Below are 20,152 nucleotides of genomic sequence, written 5' to 3'. Positions count from 1 at the left end.
TGAGAGAGTAAATGCCTTTTTCCGAAGGTCCTGGCATACATCATGACCAGGAAAATTAATTTCAACAAGAGTATCTCTAGTACCACCTTCAGCATCAGTACATGCCTGACTCGGAGAACAATGAAAGAGCCGTCCTTCATGCCCAGGGCCAGCTGAGATCCGTCGGGGCTGAAAGCGACGCTGCGAACCGCTTCCTCCATGTTGCAGCGGGCGATCAAGGCGTGGTCCGCCAGGCTCCACAGCCTACGCACAGTTCCAAGTAAAAGACAAGACAAAACAACTTCTCACAGTCATCAGCCAGCCCAAGGCTGGAGGCCAGTTCACTGCGACAATAACAAGAGAAAACCCAGTTACCTCGCACCAGCGTCCTTCCGCTCCCAGCATGTCTGGGAATCTGGGAAGGGGTTTAGTCTGTCTTTGGGTTATTTTCACCACTCAGAATACCCAGCAAGAAATATAAAATGAGAAGAACATTTCCAAAGGTTCTGAGATTTATAAAATAAGGAAATTTTCAATACTCCTTCACACAAAACTGTACTTTTCCCTTTGGAAATTAAACATCGTTCTTTATTTATACCAACAGTTGTTAATAACATCGATAGGATAAGAAGTAGTACCAGGTGCTGTTATCGGTAGTTTTTTTTTTTTTTTTTTTAATACAAGTACTCCTCTAGTAACTGTGTTAAGTAAGCACGAAGAGATTGAAATACACATTCCACTTGTTGGCCTCCTGAGCAAGAAAAAGTATCTGAGATGGAGAAGAATGAATGCTACCCCTGCACAAGATGTTCCAAAGTTGGCTGTACACAGTCACATGCTGTCACCCCTCACAAGCTCCCTGGGTGCCCCACTGCCAATGGATCCCCTCCTGGGCAGGGTTGGGGAATACTTCAGTGTCCCTGGCTGATGAGCACAGCTACTGCTGGAGAAATGAAGGTCAAGAACAAGAACAGATAACAGTTTTCAGCAGCTCCTGGACCACCTAATCCAGGCACCTTAAACTGACAGAACACGAACTAAATATTTGAAGATACAAGTAAGGGTTTACATGTGAGTTACAGTTGTGGTATCTGACCTCTCTGTTAGAACTTTGCAACAGTCTTCTTTTAACACGAACACAATATCTGCAAGGGGGACCAAGGATCTAAGTTCTGTGATAAAAAGGCAAGACAGTCAACTGTGGTGCAGTTTCTCTAAATGCATTCTGCCATCGAGAGGGAGGGATGCTCCTGACAGTGCAGGGCTGCACAGCCAAGTTTGCTGACCCTTAGGCAGCCTGCACTCCTCAGCCTAAAACTTAAGGTATTCTTTCAACACCTTGTACATTATTCATAATCTCATGCTGTTTTCAGCCTTGTACTATTTTAAGCAATGTGAGCTTTGCTTTTACTAGCATGAAGAAAACATCACTCCTCAGTAAACTGCACTCTCCTTATAAAGCCACTGAACTAATCTTTCATAAGAAATTATGACTTACATCCTTCCTAAATTTCAATCCTCAGTGTAAAATTCCATTTAAAGAGTTAGCCAAATTAATGGTTAAGGAGAGCAATACAAATTCTGGCAGCAAGGACTCTTTGGGGATGTTTGCAATTCTGAGACTCAACACAGTTGTTAAAATACAAAAGCCAAAGACTTTCTTGAAATCCTTTCTATGTGGATGGGTATGAATTCAGTTTCTCGGCTGTCTGAATAGCGTGGCAGCATCAGTTTACTCAGAGTAACAGACGGAAGAGGAAGAGAAGAGGAAGTGAGTAAAGAGAAGTGGAAGCCAAATAAACATTTATGTCCCACGAAGAGGCAACTGTAGCCGTTTTCATGGATTTTCAGACAGATGAGGCTTTAGTGCTCAGGAAAAACCCAAAAATGGATTTATGCTTTACTAATGAGTATCTTGACTGTATTTTGGTTAGATTCACAAACATACAAGGGCGGGGGAAGTGCGGAAACCCTTCCTCGGGTTTACAGTGCTCTACTGTAGCTCTTCAAACCCAGAAGCAGTCACCAGTCAATCGACTGATCAGTCTCTTCCTCTCACATCGTGGACTCCTTCTGGCCTGCCTGCTGTCGAGCACATTTAAAGCTCAGTAATAAACACAAAAACCATGGAATCAGGGCAATACTCTTCATCTCACACTTAAGTCCTACGTTCAGTCCTTCAACAGTCACAACGATATTGGAAGCATAATCGTTTGGCTCATCTTCCTCATGTGGTGTCCTCAGATAACAAAGGATCCATAAGCAAGAACCCTTGAGGCCCTCACAAACTGCCATTTTTCCTTAGGAACCAGCACACTTCCTTTGATTTGAGGGCACTGCTCAAAATTCCACGCAAGAATTTACATAGAATTAATGACATGTGCTGAAGACGACTTTGAAAAATCAGAATCTCAGTTCTGTTGGTGATGAATGAGTGTCTGTGACTAAACTGAGGATGCTGAGTGACTCAGCTGGGACATTGCTGTGCAGCCCCCGACAAGGAAATTGACCGTATCACAGGTGACCACACTTAGCTCACACCTTCAACAGGAAGAGACCTGGGGCCAGTCTAACCAGCAGTAGTGTATTTTCACTTCTAAGAACAATTTCTTGACTTAAGATGGAGCCAAAGAAAGCAAGCAACAACAAAGTGCCAAGAAGTCAACTTTGCTGAGTGAAATGTCTTAGCATTCTGTCTGGAAACTGCGGTTCTGCACTGCGGGTTAGCCTTCTCTTAAAGGAACAAGCAAATTGGGACAAAATCAATCTGTTATCCCAGGGAGGTCAATGCAGTAACGGTGGCCACTGCCGGGCCCTCACCTGACTGAGCGGTCGTCGCTGCCTGTCACCGCCAGCGGCTTCTTGGGGTGCAGGGCCAGAGCCCAGAGCTCCCCTTCACAGTGGCCCTGCAGAATCAGCATCGGCTTGTCCCGTTCCCGTACAATCACTTCGAAGATCTCGCTGTCCTGGGTCCCTGCTAGAAGTCGGTCTGCTTTCCAGCACACACTCCGGATAGACAGGCCTAATGAAAATGAGTAAAATGAAAGCGTTATCTCTACACCACCTACAAATAGAAGAAAACACCTAAAGTCAATACTCTGCCACCAGGGAGCATCTAAGGCCTCACATCGGAACAATGCCTGGGGTGGAGGATCAATCCCACAAATCATTCTGTGTTACTGACCGTTGCCTTCAGTCTGTTGGTTGCTGCCCCCACCCCTTGTGATCTGTTCTGTAAAAGAGTGACTGCTCTTTCCTGCCTGACTTAGGGTAACTGTTTTTACAGCAGGGTGTATTTTAAAGACTACATCTAAAGGTGAATATGAGACGAGGGATTGGTCTTTACAAAAACCTAACCTTCTTTGAAATAATTTCCTTCTAATTTGGCTATGGAAAAGTTAATCACTTCAATCTTTAGGATGCTAACACTAATAAAATTACACATGGGTGATACTACAGAACAGTTAATTATATTAGCCAAGTTTAGTATGTATTTGATTTGAACCTAGACTCATTCCACTGGATAAACAGACGCACTATGTCCCAGAAATATGCAAATGAAACTCTAATTCCAGTCTCAAAATACCAAACATTTGAAGATGTTATTCTTCAGTGACTTAACAATTTATGGAATCTTCTCTAAAAGCACAGTACTCCTTTTAAATCCAAACTTCCACCTCCATATTATTTCACCCTTTCTAAGCAGAGCCTCACTTGCCTGCCTGGGTTTTGATCTCTTGAGCTTCTTGCCATCTGTTCTGTTCCTCACTGGGTACATTATTCATTTACTTAACGTAGCAAATTTTCTCGTGTCTGAATTAGAAATACAGAAGCAATCTCACTTTCATAACTACTTTAAACTACTTAAGGATGTGATAAGCTTTGAGATCTGAGCTGCCTCCCCAGCGAGCTTTGTTTTTGGCGTAGAAAGTACAAGAAGTCAGAGCACCTGGACTTCAGTCCTGCTCTACATTCTCACTGGCCCCACACATCAGGGAGAGTCCTAGTCTCTCTGGGGACCAGTTTTTCTCCCCATAAATGCAAACCACAATTACAGAACCCATGTAATTTATCATCCAAATTGGGATCCCTTTGGAAGTAAAAGTAGGCACTAAAAATAATTAAATTTACATTTTTTGGAAATATTTATTAACCAAGAAAGAAGCTTTACTATTTTGAAAGACCTATTAAATAATTCCATTAAAAATATTTTCAAATCTAAAATTATAATTACTTTACTGAGCCTTCTTTTTTGGGGGGTGGTAATTAGGTGTTATTTATTTATTTAGTGGCTGTACTGGGGATTGAACCCAGGACCTCGTGCATGCTAAGCACGTGCTCTACCACTGAGCTATACCCTTCCCTTAATTACACTTTACTACAGAACGAAAAGTCGAGGACAGAGGGATGAATAGGCATACATACAGAGGATTTTTAGGGCCATGAAACTCCACAGGACCTGTAATGGTGGTTACATGTTATTATCCATGTGTCAAAACCCACAGAATATACAAGACCAAGAGTGAACCCTAATGTGAGCTGTAGGTGTTGGGTGATGATGTGTCTGTGTAGGTCCACCCGTTGTAACCCACTTATCATTCTGTTGGGGATGTTGATGGTCAGGCAGGCTGTGTGTGTTTGGAGGCTGGGGTATTTGATAAGTCTCTGTACCTTCCACTCAAGTTTTACTGTGAACCTAAAACTGCTCAAAAAATAATAAAGTCTATTTTAAAAAATCCAGGACAAATGTTAAGCTAGATGGGATGCTGAGATAACAGAAGGGTTAACTGGGGGTATGTGAACTTTAAATTCTGAAATTCTTATGTTAACCAACTTCTTAGTCTTAAAAAGCTCCAGTGAGATAATGCATTTAGTTACAAAAAAGTACTTTTTTTTTTTTTAAGACACAGGGCTGTTACTACACGCGATAACTCTCTTTACTCCTCACTCTGAATTCATTGTTCTCTGTCTTGAAATGGAAGGAGACAGCACACAGGCAGATTTATTATTCCTGCTGTGAGGAGTAAGCAGGGATACCTTGGCAACGGCTGGTTCAGGGTCAATCACTTAAAATCCTCCACTGCAAACATCACGACGGGCTTTCAAGGTTGAAAAGGACAGATTGTGGGGAAGGCAGTCAGGATACGACGGCAGGTGGACAGGGCAGGAAGCTCGGCTGTGGAGGAAACCATCCTTTTGCTATTGTCTCCTTCTTATCTCTTTCCTCCGCCTTCTCCGGTTAATTAGTTACTAATTCACTAATTAACATATTCCTGTTTCCTCTAGGAGGGGGATGAACTGTTGTCTCCCCAGCAGGCTTTGTATCATCTATAATGTTACTATTGAAAAGGTGTAACACTTTGTTCTTCAGAAACAGTAAAGACGAATATTAAATATATTCCAACACTGGCCAAAAAAAAAAAAAACCCTCAAATAACTTACTTGCTTATTATATTTAGTTTTTTTCCTCTCACTGACATCTGTGAAAACAAGCGTTTTCTCAGTTTTATACACTGCTAGATCCACAGTGGCTGGCAGGTAGTACATGCTCAATAAGAACTGCTGAATGAATAAAACAAAACATTAAAATCACAAACATTTCTTGAGTCTTTGGAGACACCAAGAAGTAAAAGACAACATCCCCATCCTCAATAAGAACATTCACAGAAGGAAGGGTCTATTCATTCATTTATACAAAAAATTTTATTGAGCACCTACTACATAGAAGCCTGAGCAGTGAACAAGCCAGGCTCGTGCCTTTATGGAGTTTACATTCTAAGGAGGAGCCAGACATTTGTAAGCAGACATAGACATGCTAAAATCTACTAAAATGATATATACAAGAATATACAATAGGGAAAGGACTGTCTCTTCTACAAATGGTGTTGGGAAAACTAGACAGCCACGTGCACAAGAAACATACAAAAATAAACTCAAAATGAGTTAAAGACTTGAACGTAAGACATAAAACTCCTTGAAAAAAAGATGGGCAGATGATCTGAATAGACATTTTTCCAAAAGAAACATACAGATTGCCAACAGGTACATGAAAAGGTGCTCAACATCCCTAAGCATCAGAGAAATGCAAATCAAAACCACAGTGAGATATTATCTTCTACTTATTACAATAGCTATTATTTTTCTTAAAAAAGACAAGAAATAATAAGTGCTGGCAAAAGCGTGGAGAAAAGAAGCCCTTATACACTGTGGGATTGTAAACTGGTGTAGCCACTACAGGTAACAGCATGGAGGTTCCTCAAAAATTAGAAAGAGAACTACCATATGATCCAGAAATTCCACTTCTGGATGTTTACTTGAAAGAAACAAAAACACTAACTCTAAAAGATATCTGCATCCCCACATTCACTGCAACATTACTCACAATAGCTACAAGATGGAAACAACCCAAGTGTCCTTTAATGGATGAGTAGATAAAGAAAATGTGATATATACAATAGAGTATTATTCAGCCGCCAAAAAAGAAATCTTGCCACTTGGGACAACATGAGTAATCCTCGAAGGCATTATGCTAAATGAAGTCAGAAAAAAAAAAAACTACTGTATGATCTCACTTATATGTTGAATCTCAAACAAACTCACTCACTCACAGATACAGACAGCAGGTTAGTGATTGCCAGAGGCTGGGGATGGGCAGCAGGCGAAATGGGTGAAGGTAGTCAAAAGTACAAACTTCCAGTTATATAGCAAATAAGTCCTGGGGATGTAACATACAACATGATGACTATAGTTAGTAACATTGTACTGTATATTTGAAAGTTGCTAAAAGAGCAGATCTTAAAAGTTTTCACCACAAGAAAAAAAATTTGTAACTACATGTGGTGATGGTTATTAATTAGACTTATTGTGGTCCTCATTTCAAGATAAATATATTATACATATATATACAATCATTATGTTGTATACCTGAAACTAGTATGTTGTATGTCAATTATTATCTCATTAAAAATGATATATGCATACATGTATACAGCTATATATATAATTACATTTTCAGCAGTGTGTCATATATTTTAACTGTTATCAAAATATTCAAACCATAATCCCTTTATAATTTTATTGACTGTCCTAAAGACTCACCATTTCGAAGCAGGCCTGGCATCCACATCTCCACTACAAGCATGAATGTGCCAATTATCCCCACAGCCTCTAACAGTGTGTCCCAACCCATAGGCCTTAAATGGCTTGAAAATGGAAAATATCTCCCAAAGATCCAGCATTGTATTTGGTCCAGTGGACAAACATTTTTTCTTCCCGTCATCCCCACTATTTTTTAACTTCTTGTTCGGGGAACAAATTCAGAAAGGTCAAGAATATTGTAACAAACAAGCCATTACCTGGAATTGACAAATGTTAACAATTTTAAAATATCTGCTTTGTCTTTAAGACATTTAGAACAAAGAAAAACCTTCCAACTCAGCCAAGGCTGATGAAGCAGTCAAGCCACACAGCAACGAGCTGTGTTCTCAGACTGCATTCAGGGAGTTCTTGGATTCCTAAAAGAACCTCAGAGGCCCAGCAAGGAGAAATGAGAATGAGAAATGAGAGGAAATGAGAGGCAAAAGGCAGAGTCTGGAGATCCCACCCCGGCTTTTCCCTCAACAGCTCACCACCTGCGTTTTATAGATTTCACTAACTAACCAACCACTGCTTTACCCATGGCAAAGGCAATGAAGTTAAACTGATAAGGATTATTTCTAAGGATGGGCAGGGAGAGAAGGAGAGAGAAATAGGGGAGGAGCTGTTACATTTTCATTGTTTACAACATAAAGCTAATGAGCCCTGAACATTTTCTCTGGAGACCAACTCAGGCTTTCCACAAATGCTCAGTTCTTCAAACAGATAAATTGGATTTTGTCACATCAGACAAATCGACCCCAGGGGTCTACCTATTGAAGATACACAGGATGCGAGGCCACTCTCACTTCCAAGAGAACCAATTAAAATAGGGAGAAAAAAATAAGAAATAAAATAGTGATGACTTCCTGAGGACATCTCAGTGGGCATTCAAGTTTCTAAAAACTGTCCTGTTTTCATCATGTCTAAACCTAATTGCGGTTCTGCATGCAAGACTGCCAAAGAGCACTGCCGCGGCTCTTGTGGGCACATTCTGGAGACACCCTGATGAGTGGCAGCTCCCTGAAAAGGTTCTGACAGTATTTCTGTTCTCCTGCCTTTCCAGGCTTGGTTTTAACTTCTCTGGCACAAATGCAGAGAACAGTAATGTAATCACGGTTTCCCAGCCAGGCTTGCTAAGGTGACCACTACACTTGGAAATAATTAAGCTGTCTTGGCTTCTTTATTGTCTGCTCTGGGAGTCAGAAAAATATAAGGTATTACTTGGAATACAGTTAGACGTCCACCAAGAGCGAAAAGAGAGCCAGGGAAAACTATCCTAATTGTTTTAAGCCGCAGAAATTCTCTTTTCTTCTGAAAAAGACTTTTGGAGACTTTTGACAGTATGAACTGAAGGCTGAATTTTGAATTGGTGACAGGTCCACATTTTGGGGACGGTGGCCTTCTCATGCCACTGTGCTGAGAAACATGGGGCTCTGGCTTGTGCTTGGTCCAGAGAGCCAGCAGATGGCAGTAAAGAGCAAGCACCCACGTCAACATAAAAATCCTCTAAGGCCAAGACCAATTTCTTGCCAGCCCTTTGCAGGGGTTTTACATTCAGACCAGAGAGTGGGAAACAGAATCCTTTCAATCTTCTCTGCGACAGTCCTAAAACCTGGGCATGGGGTGGGGGGATCTAGTTCCTGACTACCACGAATATCAACACAGACCTAAAGCACATTGCTTATTCTCTACTAGTTTATGGTGAAGTATACGAGCTGGATTTATACCCCAGCTACATGACACGGCAAGTATTTAACCTTTCAGATCTTCAGCTGCCCATCTGTAAACTGAAGAGAATGACAGCACACTTCACAGCACTGTTACAAGGACTCAATGCAACTGACCCAGTGCCTGGCACTTAGGATATTAATCAATAACTAAGTTGTTATTATTTTAACCAGCAGATTTCTATTAAGTTCAGATCTCAACGGAGAACAACTTGCTGTGCGTGTGTGGTCAGATTCCAAACCTGGGAAGGGTCAGCACCAGGAGCTGTGAAGTTGCTGCATGTGTTAAGTCTCTTAGTTACTTTCGGTGTTACAACTTATTTGTTGTGTTTGCCATCATTTTGATACGCTAACAATGCTGACCCTCAAAAGAAAAGGCCATGGTCTGACACACAAAGAGAGAACTATGTTGGGAATAAAATGGTTTTTTCCCCCCATTATTCGGCCCAAGAAGGGAAGACTGGTAGCGGGCAGGGGTCGGTACTTACTAGTGTTCTTCAATGTGGTGCACCAAGGTCTGATATATGGTAAAGGGCCAAGAACAGTTGCTCCAACCCTTACTGTCCATCAGAATCTACATGGGAAGTGTTTTTAAAATATGGATGCCTGGACCCTACCTAGAAATTCCTCTTAATTGTTCTGAAGTGGGGCTAGGAATATTTTTAGCTCCTAGGGCTGAGAACCACTTGTTGAGAACCAACTATCAAGCTGTTTCCAAGCGAGTGTGTGTTCTCAGACTTTAGTCAAGACTGCTGAAAATTCAGATTTCTAGGCTGCATCACCAGGTGATTCTAACGCAGTGGTTCTTTAGCCATATGTTGGAAAAGTTTGCCCTAGTGGATTAGAAAGCCCAACTCCTGATAAGCAGATGGCCAAAAATAAGTGCAACTTCAAGAAATCAATCTGAGTCAAACAAGCAGGTCCTGTAAATGGGCAGGAATGGTCCTCCCAGACATTCCCCGGCTCTGCATCCAGAGCTGTGCACATGTGCCCGGGAAGGCTCGTAGCAACTCAGGAGGGGGCCCGCAGACAGCACCAGGCCCTAGGTGGGGACAGTAAAGGTTTGCTGAATAATGAGGAAGTTACAGCATAGACAGTTGACATTATTTGCCCCAAGTCCCAGAGTGAGCAGGTGACAGAGATAAAGTGAGGATTCAGGCAGTACAAGTCTGGCGCAAACTGTCTTCCCCACAAAGGTATTTCCCTTCTCTGTGCATCAGGACGTCAGTGAGATCATCCCAGAGATCAAACCAGACAAGGGGATGGCCTCCTACAGCCTGACCTTATTAAAGGTGCAATACTAAGGAGCACCCCAGGTGAAAGGTGATAAAGGGCGAGAGGGAGAGAGTTCACTCAGATGAAGAGGGAGTGCTGGCGAAGGGTGCAGAAAACAGCAAGGGACCCCCCCCCCCACTTTCCCTCCCCTCAGGAGGGGGTGCTTGAGGTGCCCAGGGAGCCTGGAGGTGGGCCGGGGGCTCTGGTGCCCAAGGGTGATGCTGAAGGCAGAGTTTGGAATGTAAAGGAAACAAGAGGGAAGGAAGATGTTCATCTCGCCAGGGATTTGGGTGCACAGATGACTGGAGGAGAGGATTGGCCTTATGATTTGCAGAGCCTAATACAAAGTGGAAATGTGGGACCCTCTTGTTAAAAAATGATTAAGAATTTCAAGGTGACACCAGCAAGTACTAAGCCAAGTGGAGCACCTTGGGAGCAGGGGGCCCTGTGCAACTACACAGATCTCATGCCCTGAGGAGCCGCCCTGCCGGGGACTCCCAGGGCTGTCGGAGGAGAAATGGGCTCCTGCACACAGAGTGCTCAGCACAGACGCTGCCACAGAGCTGGCCACCAGCCCCGGGAGCTGCTCCAGGAGAGCCGCACAGCCTCTGCACACGCCGGGCAGGGGCTGCTCCCACACCAGTCTGCAGCATGAAGTGCCCTCGCCTGCTGCTCCTGTTTACCAGGGCTCCCTGCCTGAGCACTTCCAGCAGAATGCACAGATACTCTTTACTAAATTCCTGGCTGTTTCAGAATCCACTCCACAGGATCCCAAATCCCCTAGCCTCAGGAAATCAGAAGGACCCACACAGCCTAACTAATGGGGCTCCAAAAGACAGAAACACACTGCCAAGCCCATGGCCTCCACCCCAGGGAAGGAAGGCCCAGGCTGGTTTTTATAGGAGGCCAGCCTGATACGAGTGTTAACAGGGGAACCACTACCAGAACAACTGACAGTCAGCCTCTGCTTGTCACCCTCTACACGCAGTCTGAACAAACGTAGCAAACCTCACCCTCGCCGGCTCCACGTGTTCCTCTGCAGGGCCTCCACTTCCTCAGAACAACAGTGATGCAGGAGGCATGGCCCAAAGGACAAAGGTGAGCAGACAGGGAGATAGGTGATGGAGGCGATGGGAACAGAGGTGAGCAACAAGCACCCAAGGGACCAGGACAACAACAGAAGGTGCTTGATTTGTTTCTACTGTCAACAAGCCTGTTTTCAGATTTGAGAACTGGTCCATTGACCTTTCTCTACCAAGGTTTCTCAGCCTCAGCACTGTTACATTCAGGAGCAGATAATTCTTTATAGACGTGTCTCTCATTGTGAGATAGCAGGATGGTCAGAAGTGTCCCCAGCCTCTACTCGGGAATGCCCTCCCAGGTGACCATCAAAAATGTCTCCAGACAATGCGCAATGTCTTCCAGGGTGGGTAAAAGCACCCCTGATTGAGAACCACTGGACCAAACGATGATCAATGTACATTGAGGAAGAAAAAGGGTAATACGAAGAATGGGTAGTGGATAAGGTCACCTGGGCTCCCACCTCTAATCTGGCCCCACTCCAGTCTGCTCTCTGCTCCAGAGCAGGTGGAGCCCTGACCTTGACACTCACCCTGCCTAAGTCTTTCTCTGACCTCCTATTGCTGGTCCGTGGGGACCAAACCTGAATACAGCAGTTATCTGTCCCTCCCGCTGCAGCCTTGTCACTGTCACTCTGCACTCCCATCACACAATACGCCCTTCACCCATGCGGCCATCTGTTTCCAGGGCTCCTGCATGTGCAGGGCACTGTTCTAAGCGCTTGGGAGGCATCGGTGAACAAAGAGACTCCTGTGCCTGTAGAAACAGAACAGCCATAAACATAACAAACAGGTAAACTACACTGCTTGTTACAAGATGGAAAGAAGGTCTACAGGAGGGGATCCAGGAGCACCTGGGTAGTGGAGGCAGAGCGGGTTGAGATTTTAAATAAGTCATCAGGGCAGCTCCACTTAAGCAAAGGCTTTAAGGAGAGGGGGCGCTAGTCATGCAGATTCCTGGGAGAGTGCTGCCGGCTGACAGAGCAGTCAGCCTGGGAGCCGAGTCAGAGGTGAGATGGGCAGCCTGAGCCCAGGGCAGGGTAGATGGAGGGAGGCTCGAGGGGGAAGGAGCTGGGGGGCCATCCTAAGGACTGGGACTCTTCTGAGGAAAATGGGAATGGTGGCAGGGTTCTGAGGAAGTGTGATCTGGCTCTGGTAAATTCTGAACACCTCCCTCCTGATGCCATTCTGAGAATGACTGCAGCAGGGACACAAGCTACAAAGCTACTGCAGTCGTCTGCGTGCGAGACGGTGGTTCCGACCAGTGATGTGCAAGGGTGCAGCAGAGATGGTGAGCGGGTTAAGAAGGGGCATCTCTCATCCTTGAGACTTCAGCCTCCTACTCTTGCTCAACGCTGAGGGAATGCTGCTTGACCTAACGCAAGGTATCTTTGGATTCGGAGCTTATAGTTCATTAGACACAGCAACAATTCAACAAATATGTGTGGAAGTTAAAACAGACAAAAATCTACAACACAATTCCTGAAGCATGTTTTTTATGAGCCTATCCAGTTCCTTGGCATGTATCTGACACTTAGTACATACTTAATAAATGCTCAATGAATGGATAAACAAATGAATAATGCATCTTATACTGAGTGAATAATGTACTCCTTTAGACATAATCATTTACAACCATTAACTTAGAGCATTTCATTACCATAAATGTAACTCACTGATTACGTTGCTTTTAAGAATTATTTTTGGCTTTTATTGCCACCACTGTAAGTCATTTAAGCTTCATTATTTTACCTAAATCATAAATTTGTTTTAAAAATGATCAGACTCAAAATGTACTTTCGTAAAGTTTGGTATGAGACTGGAGTTAGAGCCCTAATACTACAGTTAGCTTGATACCAATGGACCTGAGCCTCATTCTACTCACCCAAAAGGTTATGAATGCCACACACTGATGTCCAGTGTCTCTCCCAGCTTGAAAATTTAAATTCGTATGTCTAGAGGAAACTCTAATTTGACAAGATAAATCTACCCCAATGTTCATAGCAGCATTATTTACAACAGCCAAGACATGGAAGCAACCTAAATGTCCATCAACAGGTGATTGGATAAGGAAGATGTGGGGGGTGTATACACACACACACACACACACACACACACACACACACACACACACACACAGGAATACTACTCAGCCATAAAAAAGAATAAAATAATGCCATTTGCAGAAACATGGATGGACCTGGAGACTGTCATACAAAGTAAGCCAGAAAGAGAAAGAAAAATACCATATAATAACACTTATATGTGGAATCTCAAAAACTGACACAAATGAACTTATTTACAAAACAGAACAGACTCACAGATATAGAAAGCAAATTTATGGTTACCAGGGGGGAAAGGGGAGGGTGGAGGGATAAATTGAGAGTTTGGTATTTGCAGATACTAACTATTATGTTAAAACAGATAAACAACAAGGTCCTATTGTATAGCACAGGGAACTATATTCAATACCTTGTAATAGCCTATAATGAAAAAGAATAGTAAAAGTAATATATACGTATATATGTATAACTGAATCACTATGTTGTATACCAGAAATTAAGACAACATTATAAACTGACAACACGTTAGTTAAAAAAAAAGAAAAGAAAATTCCAGAATTTGATATTCAATGAAAAACATATTGGATGTCTACCATCCCACATATCTAAAATCCTCTGGGGTAGGTACATTTTGGAATTCAGAAAATTTTGGATCTTGAATTCATGTAATAGATCCAATGGAGTCTGGGGCAGAATTGTGAAATCAAATATTTCTGCAGTGAAGTATATGAACAGTCACACATATGAAGACAATAAACAGCCTCATATAAGTTTAAGTCAGGTTTTGCTGCCAAATTAGTTATAAAAGTATTCTGGGAAAAAAAAGTTGGACCCTTACCTTACAACATATGTAAAAATTACCTCAAAAATGGATCAAAGACCTAAACATATGAGCTAAAACCATAAAATATTTATAAGAAAATATAAGGGGAAATCTTCATGGAATTGCATTTGGCAATCTTTTCTTGTTATGACACCGAAAGCACAGATAACAAAAGGGAAAATAGATATATTGGATTACATCAAAGTTAAAAACTTTTGTACATCACCAGATGTAATCAACAGAGTGAGAAGGCAACCTATGTAGTGGGAGAAAATATTTACAAATCATACATGTGATAAGAAGTTAATATGCAAGATATATAAAAAACTTTTACAACTTGGCAATAAAACAAAAAATCTGATTTAAACATGGGCAAAGGACTTGAACAGAAATTTTTCCAAAGATGATACACAAATGGCCAACAAGCTTATGAAAGATGCTCAAAGTCAATAATCATTAGGGAAATGCAAATCAAAACCACAATGAGATACCACTTCACACCTATCAGAAAGGCTATCATCAAAAAAGCAGAAAGTAAGTATTGGCGAGGATGTGGAGAAATTGGAACACTTGTGCTCCGCTAGTAGGAATATAAAATGGCACAGCTGGTATGGAAAACAGTATGACAGTTCCTCAAAAAGATTAAAAATAGAAAAATCATATGATCCAATAATTCCACTTCTAGATATATATTCCAAGGAACTGAAAGCAGAGTCTCAAAGAGATAGTTGCACACCCAGGTTCACTGCAGCACTATTCACAACAGCAAGCCAAGTATCCAACAACAGATGAATGGATAAACAAAATGAGGTATACAATGAAATACTATTTAGCCCTAAAAAGAAAGGAAATTCTGACACATGCTCCAACATGAACCTTGATGACTTATAGGGAGAGAAGTAAGCCAGTCACAAAAGAGCAAATACTACATAATTCCACTTCTATGAGGAACCTGGAATAAGCAAATTTATAGAGACAGAAAGTAGAGTGGTGGCTGCCTGGGGTTGGGAGGAAAGGGGAAGTTATTGTTTAATGGGTATGATGCTTCAGTTTGGCAAGATTAAAAAATGTTCTGTATATGGAAGGCTGTGATGGCTGCACAACAATGTGACTGCACTTAATGCCACTGATATGTTCACTTAAAAATGGTTAAGGTGACAAATTTTATTATGTATTTTTTACCACACTTTTAAAAAGTTGGTTGCTCTCAAAAATGTGTGTGTGTGTGTGTGTGTGCGCACGCGCATTCTGAGTGTTTTGACTTCAGAACTGCAGAGGGGATCCTGGACAAATTAGGCTGTTGGTTTATATCATACATTGTTACCGACAACTGGTTAGCAGACTTACTAGTCAGCAAACATCTAGTCACTCATAAAAGTTGCTTGTCACTGGCGTAAATAAAACACTACTATTCTGTTGATTGAGGAATGGTCCTCCTGGCTCATTAAGTCCATTTTCTTTGACTAAGACCTGGGGAGAGGCCAGGGAGCCCTGAGAATCAGCTCTGGCCCTACAGATTCTTGTTGATGTGAGAATGACCTGTCTACAAGCTGGTTCACCCTCAACTTAAAGTAGGGTTAACTGTTTTCACTGGAAGTCAAATGTCTTACTTAGCTCGAGTTTGACTATAAAGATGTAAGAAAACTGATTAATAACATCTCTCTACAATAAATCTGAAATACTGGGTTTTTCCCCTGATCTTAGTGTTCATCTTAGTTAATCTAAAAACTATCCAGCAATTAATATTTATCAGAAGATGCAGATAGATGTAAATCTTATGAATATTTACATAAAACAACTTGGAAATTGCCAAATTCATTCTGTAGATCTTTTGCAAGTCTACAGGAGGGGCAGTAGAAGTTTTTACAGGTAGCATACTAAGTAAGTGTGATTGTTACAAACAGATCCAGATTCTCAAGTTAGTAAGTCGCAGTTTCTGAATTTTTACTAATAAAGTTATAAATTTAAGGAAAACAGAATATCAGTTCTATGTCACAGGATCTGGGACATGGCCATGATTAATTCTCTTGCTAAATTTATTTTAAAAGCTGGTTGAGTAAAAGGAGAAATCACTGTATTTCCACAGAAATGAATCCAAGAGTCACTGGTATACAGGCAGTGAAAATACAGAAGGCGGCTCATTCATATCAAAAGTTCTTACAAGAATAAAACCATCCAACATTGTAGCTTCATGTCCAAATTGAGTGCAAAGCAGTCCTAACACTGTTCTGCTTGAATCTGCTCCTTTCAAATGCACTTTGTTTCTATTTGGGGGCAGAGCTTGAAAGCAGAGGAAAAGTCAAGACTTCTGCAGGGTGAGGGCAGGGTCAGGCAGGATGGAGTGGGACAAAGGACACCCAAACGTCTGCCCACTGCCTTCTTCCTCCAGTTTCATCCTTTTCCCACTCTTTCTTTTACTCTCCCTTAACCCACACTCTGCAAATGCTCAGAGGACTAAGGGTATGGTATTGGCTGGTTGAAGGGGAAGCTGGACCAGAAAACCCTTTAATTACTTTTAATCCTCTCCGCAAATCCCATGTATCTTTGCAGCAGGACCACTGCTAGTACATACAGATACCTCTGAAAATTAGGAAAAGGGGTAGCCATTTATTTTTAACATACTTTTCACCTTGTATTCCTTTTATTTATGTAAACTGCCTTAAACCCCTTATGGAGTAAGATGGGGTAAGAGAAACATACAAATACAGACTTTCCCACTGTATTTACCACTTTTAAGAGTTATGGGTACGTATTACGTGAGATTTGCAGATACTAACTAATATATAAAAAATAGATATACATACTGTATAGTACAGGGAACTATATTCAATATCTTGTAGTAACTTATGGTGAAAGAGAATGAAAATGAATATATGTTCCTATATGGCTGAGCTATTGAGCTGCAAACCAGACATTGACACATTATACAATGACTATGCTTCAACAAAAATATATAATAAAATAATACATGTATTACCTTTATATCCTTGTTCTGTCTCCCTGAGATCAATTTTAGTTATTGGTTTGAAGTCAGTATCCCATAATCGTATACACCCATCTCGTCCACCAGTGGCAAAGCCTTCTTCGCAAGCATACATGCTGAAGATTCCAGCCTGTTGAGATTAAGGCAGGTAATACTCAGCGCTGCAATCATTCTAAATAGTCATTGTAGCTGGATTTGAAAATTAAAATTCAAAACAAAGTAAAAACAGAACAAAAATAAAAACAATTCCTTGTTCTCTATTCAAACGCTGGCAATAGAACAAGTAGCCATTTGTCATATCCATTTTAGCTAGATTAAAACATTTATAATAATCACCAAAGCAAGTTAGTTCAACAGCTCCTTAAACTGACAATAGGTTGTGGGGGGAAAAATTCAGGAAGCCTAAATGACAGTGTAAGTCACACTTGTGTCAGCTTGTTAAGCATCATTTGAAGATGCTTCTGCACATCTGAAATAGCTTCCTAACTTAAAGACACTTTTCCACAAAGCGTGCTCCAAGAGCACACTGCTGACAGAATATCCAGCGTGAAGATAAATTAGCTTACTAACGCAGCTGCTTTTATGAATGAGGGCCAATACTGACCTTCTTAATTATTTCAAGAGCTGTTTCATAATTAGTGAAGCCAAGAAAATTGGTCTTCAATGTACAAGACAATGAAAGATCTAAAATTTCATAGCTCTTTTGCTGAGAGTTGCTTAAGCCTTTTTTCATATTCAGAGCAATAGGGGATCGATCTGGAGGCAGGAAGCTAAACGTCTGTTGAGTTTCTGGTAACGTTTTACCAAATTTCCACTTATTACAACAGGCTTTACCTTTCACATCATCTCCCCATTGTTCTGGGAATTTCCATTTATCATCTACAGATGCAGCAATATAACCATTTTAATGGATGTCAAAACTGAGCAAAGGGTCAGAGTCAAGTTTGTCCTTGTTCTTACAGAGCAGACCCTCAAAAGAGTTTATCAATGGCTTCTGTTTGCATTTTAGAGCCTGTGATGTGGACATGGAGGTGACCTTAGGGCAAGCAAAGTCTACCTTACTAACAATTATATAAATAACAGTTGTTTCCACTCTTGTCTCTACTCAATATATGGGCCTCAGGCCAGCAGGAGTGACATCATCCCGGACCCACTGACCAACCGCACTTTGACAACATCTCCAGGAGACTCGTAAGCACACTAAAGTTTGAAAAGTGCTGGTCCAGAAGACAAAACTGACAACAAAATACTTCTAGTCTTTCGTCAAGCTGCAGCTGATGCACAACACACTAATCAGCTAATCGATCACTGATGCAAAGGTTAATTAAGTTATTATGCTTTTGAAATATTAATTTCTTCTGGGTGAACAAAACTAATTTGGGAAATCTTCCATGAATGTTTAGTGAGTGTTCAGCAGAACTGGCTGATCCTAAAGCACCAGGAGAAAATACAGAGATTTGTGACTTTAACTTATTTAGTAAGTCATTCCCAAATTCCTTGGCAGAAATACTTACGCTATGTGCTCCTTGAATAGTGCGGACTAAGTTGAGCCCTTTCCAGACGTAGATGTCGCCATTTAAAGCACCAGAGTAGGTGATGTCTTCTTTGGCACATGCAAGGCATAGGATGGTCTGAAGATCCCCTGTTTTGCCAAATATCCCTCTTTTTGCAGTTAGGGCATTTCCACATAGTGTCCAAAACTAGAAAATAAGTGATTAAATAAATAAATCAAAAAATAGAGTATTCTGATGCATCTCATTGTTGTTATTTATTTGTTAATGTTTCAATATTTTATATAATTTTCTATAGGTAAACTAAATACACATAATTTAACTTGTTTTGCTGTGACAGCAGAGAATTGCAAAGCATTTTAACTATTAGCAGTATTAAAAAAAAAAACTTGTAATACTTTTTAAACTTTCAAAGTTCCAAAATTCCAAAAATTTGTTAAATGTTCAATGTTCTTTTAATATAAAATGTCAGTGTTCTCAGAGCTGGAATAAAATTGATGAATCAATTTTCGTTTAATTTCTTGTCAAATTATAGCACTAGTACAGGTTCACTGTAGAAAAGTTTAGAAATAGAGAAAAGTGAAAAGAGGCAAATTGAAATTATTCACAACCTCCTGTTAACATGTTAATATATCTTCTAGGTATTTTTTGGTGTGTGTGTATATATATTTATACATATAATTTCTAACTAAAATGTTACAAATCTTCACTGTAGAATCCTTACTGAGAAATATGTTCCTAAATATAAATTATATTTACATATAGCCAAATAACTGACCTGGCTTTTCAGTTTTAGTTGCATGATTTATCATATGGAAGATCATAAACATAAAACTTGAGCTACTTTATATAAGGTAGTAGGGAGACTCCCATGGTTATGTAGAAATTAAGTATTTCACTTTGACATAGTTTTTTTCAATGTGTGAACTTGTGTAACTTTGAATGTAGTTCAAATGCCATGAATGTAGCCTCTCACAATTTATAAAGACTCTTTACGTATGTTTGGTTATTTGATCTTCATAATACCCTTAAAAATAGGCTAAGGTAAATACTATCCCCATTTAGAACTGAGGGAAAGAAGGCATAAGTGACTTGCCAAAGGTAAGGGTTCAATAGAGGTTTCACATGAAAAAATACTGAAATCTTGATCTTTTAAATCCAACACAGAAGATACATATAAAACAAAAGAGATCATCTTAAGGCAGCATCTTCACACTACAGACAAGAGGTAAGGGAATTCAAAGATAGAGAATCACATAGAATTAACTGGAATGAGCAAGAACAGGATTTGGATCAGCAGTGAGGAAAAAACTGGATCATGGTTTAGGAGAGCAGGGTTAGGTAAACCCAGGTGACAGGAAAAGTGTGAAAAGTCAGTGACAACCCTAATATTCTGTGCCTGCAGAAGAGGAAAACTAGTGGTCCTCACAGAGGAGCAAACTGAGTACTTGAGGAAGCCTTTCTGGTGGGTTGCACCATTCGGGGGGCCAGGGCTCAGGCAGCTGTGGAGGCGGTGGCCCTTAAGAAGGATGAGACAGATGTGCAATCATCTGAGACAAGATTCTTCTCCCACTA

The 20,152-nt window shown here is 41.0% G+C and overlaps 1 protein-coding gene across 1 annotated transcript in view; it reads right to left on the bottom strand.

The window, feature by feature from the left end:
• The window catches only part of EML6 (EMAP like 6), a 216,021-nt gene that overhangs the window by 105,311 nt on the left and 90,558 nt on the right, over positions 1-20,152 (bottom strand). The window contains exons 6-9 of the mRNA XM_074341150.1: positions 18,581-18,766; positions 17,061-17,196; positions 2,800-3,001; positions 106-243 (exon numbers count right to left, since the gene is read on the bottom strand). Of these exons, the coding sequence (XP_074197251.1) occupies positions 106-243; positions 2,800-3,001; positions 17,061-17,196; positions 18,581-18,766 (662 nt within the window). The remainder of the gene's footprint in view (positions 1-105; positions 244-2,799; positions 3,002-17,060; positions 17,197-18,580; positions 18,767-20,152) is intronic.

The sequence above is a fragment of the Camelus bactrianus genome, chromosome 15, assembly GCF_048773025.1.
Source record: "Camelus bactrianus isolate YW-2024 breed Bactrian camel chromosome 15, ASM4877302v1, whole genome shotgun sequence".
NCBI classification, from domain to species: Eukaryota; Metazoa; Chordata; class Mammalia; order Artiodactyla; family Camelidae; genus Camelus; species Camelus bactrianus.
This window is presented reverse-complemented; position numbering and strand designations above follow the sequence as displayed.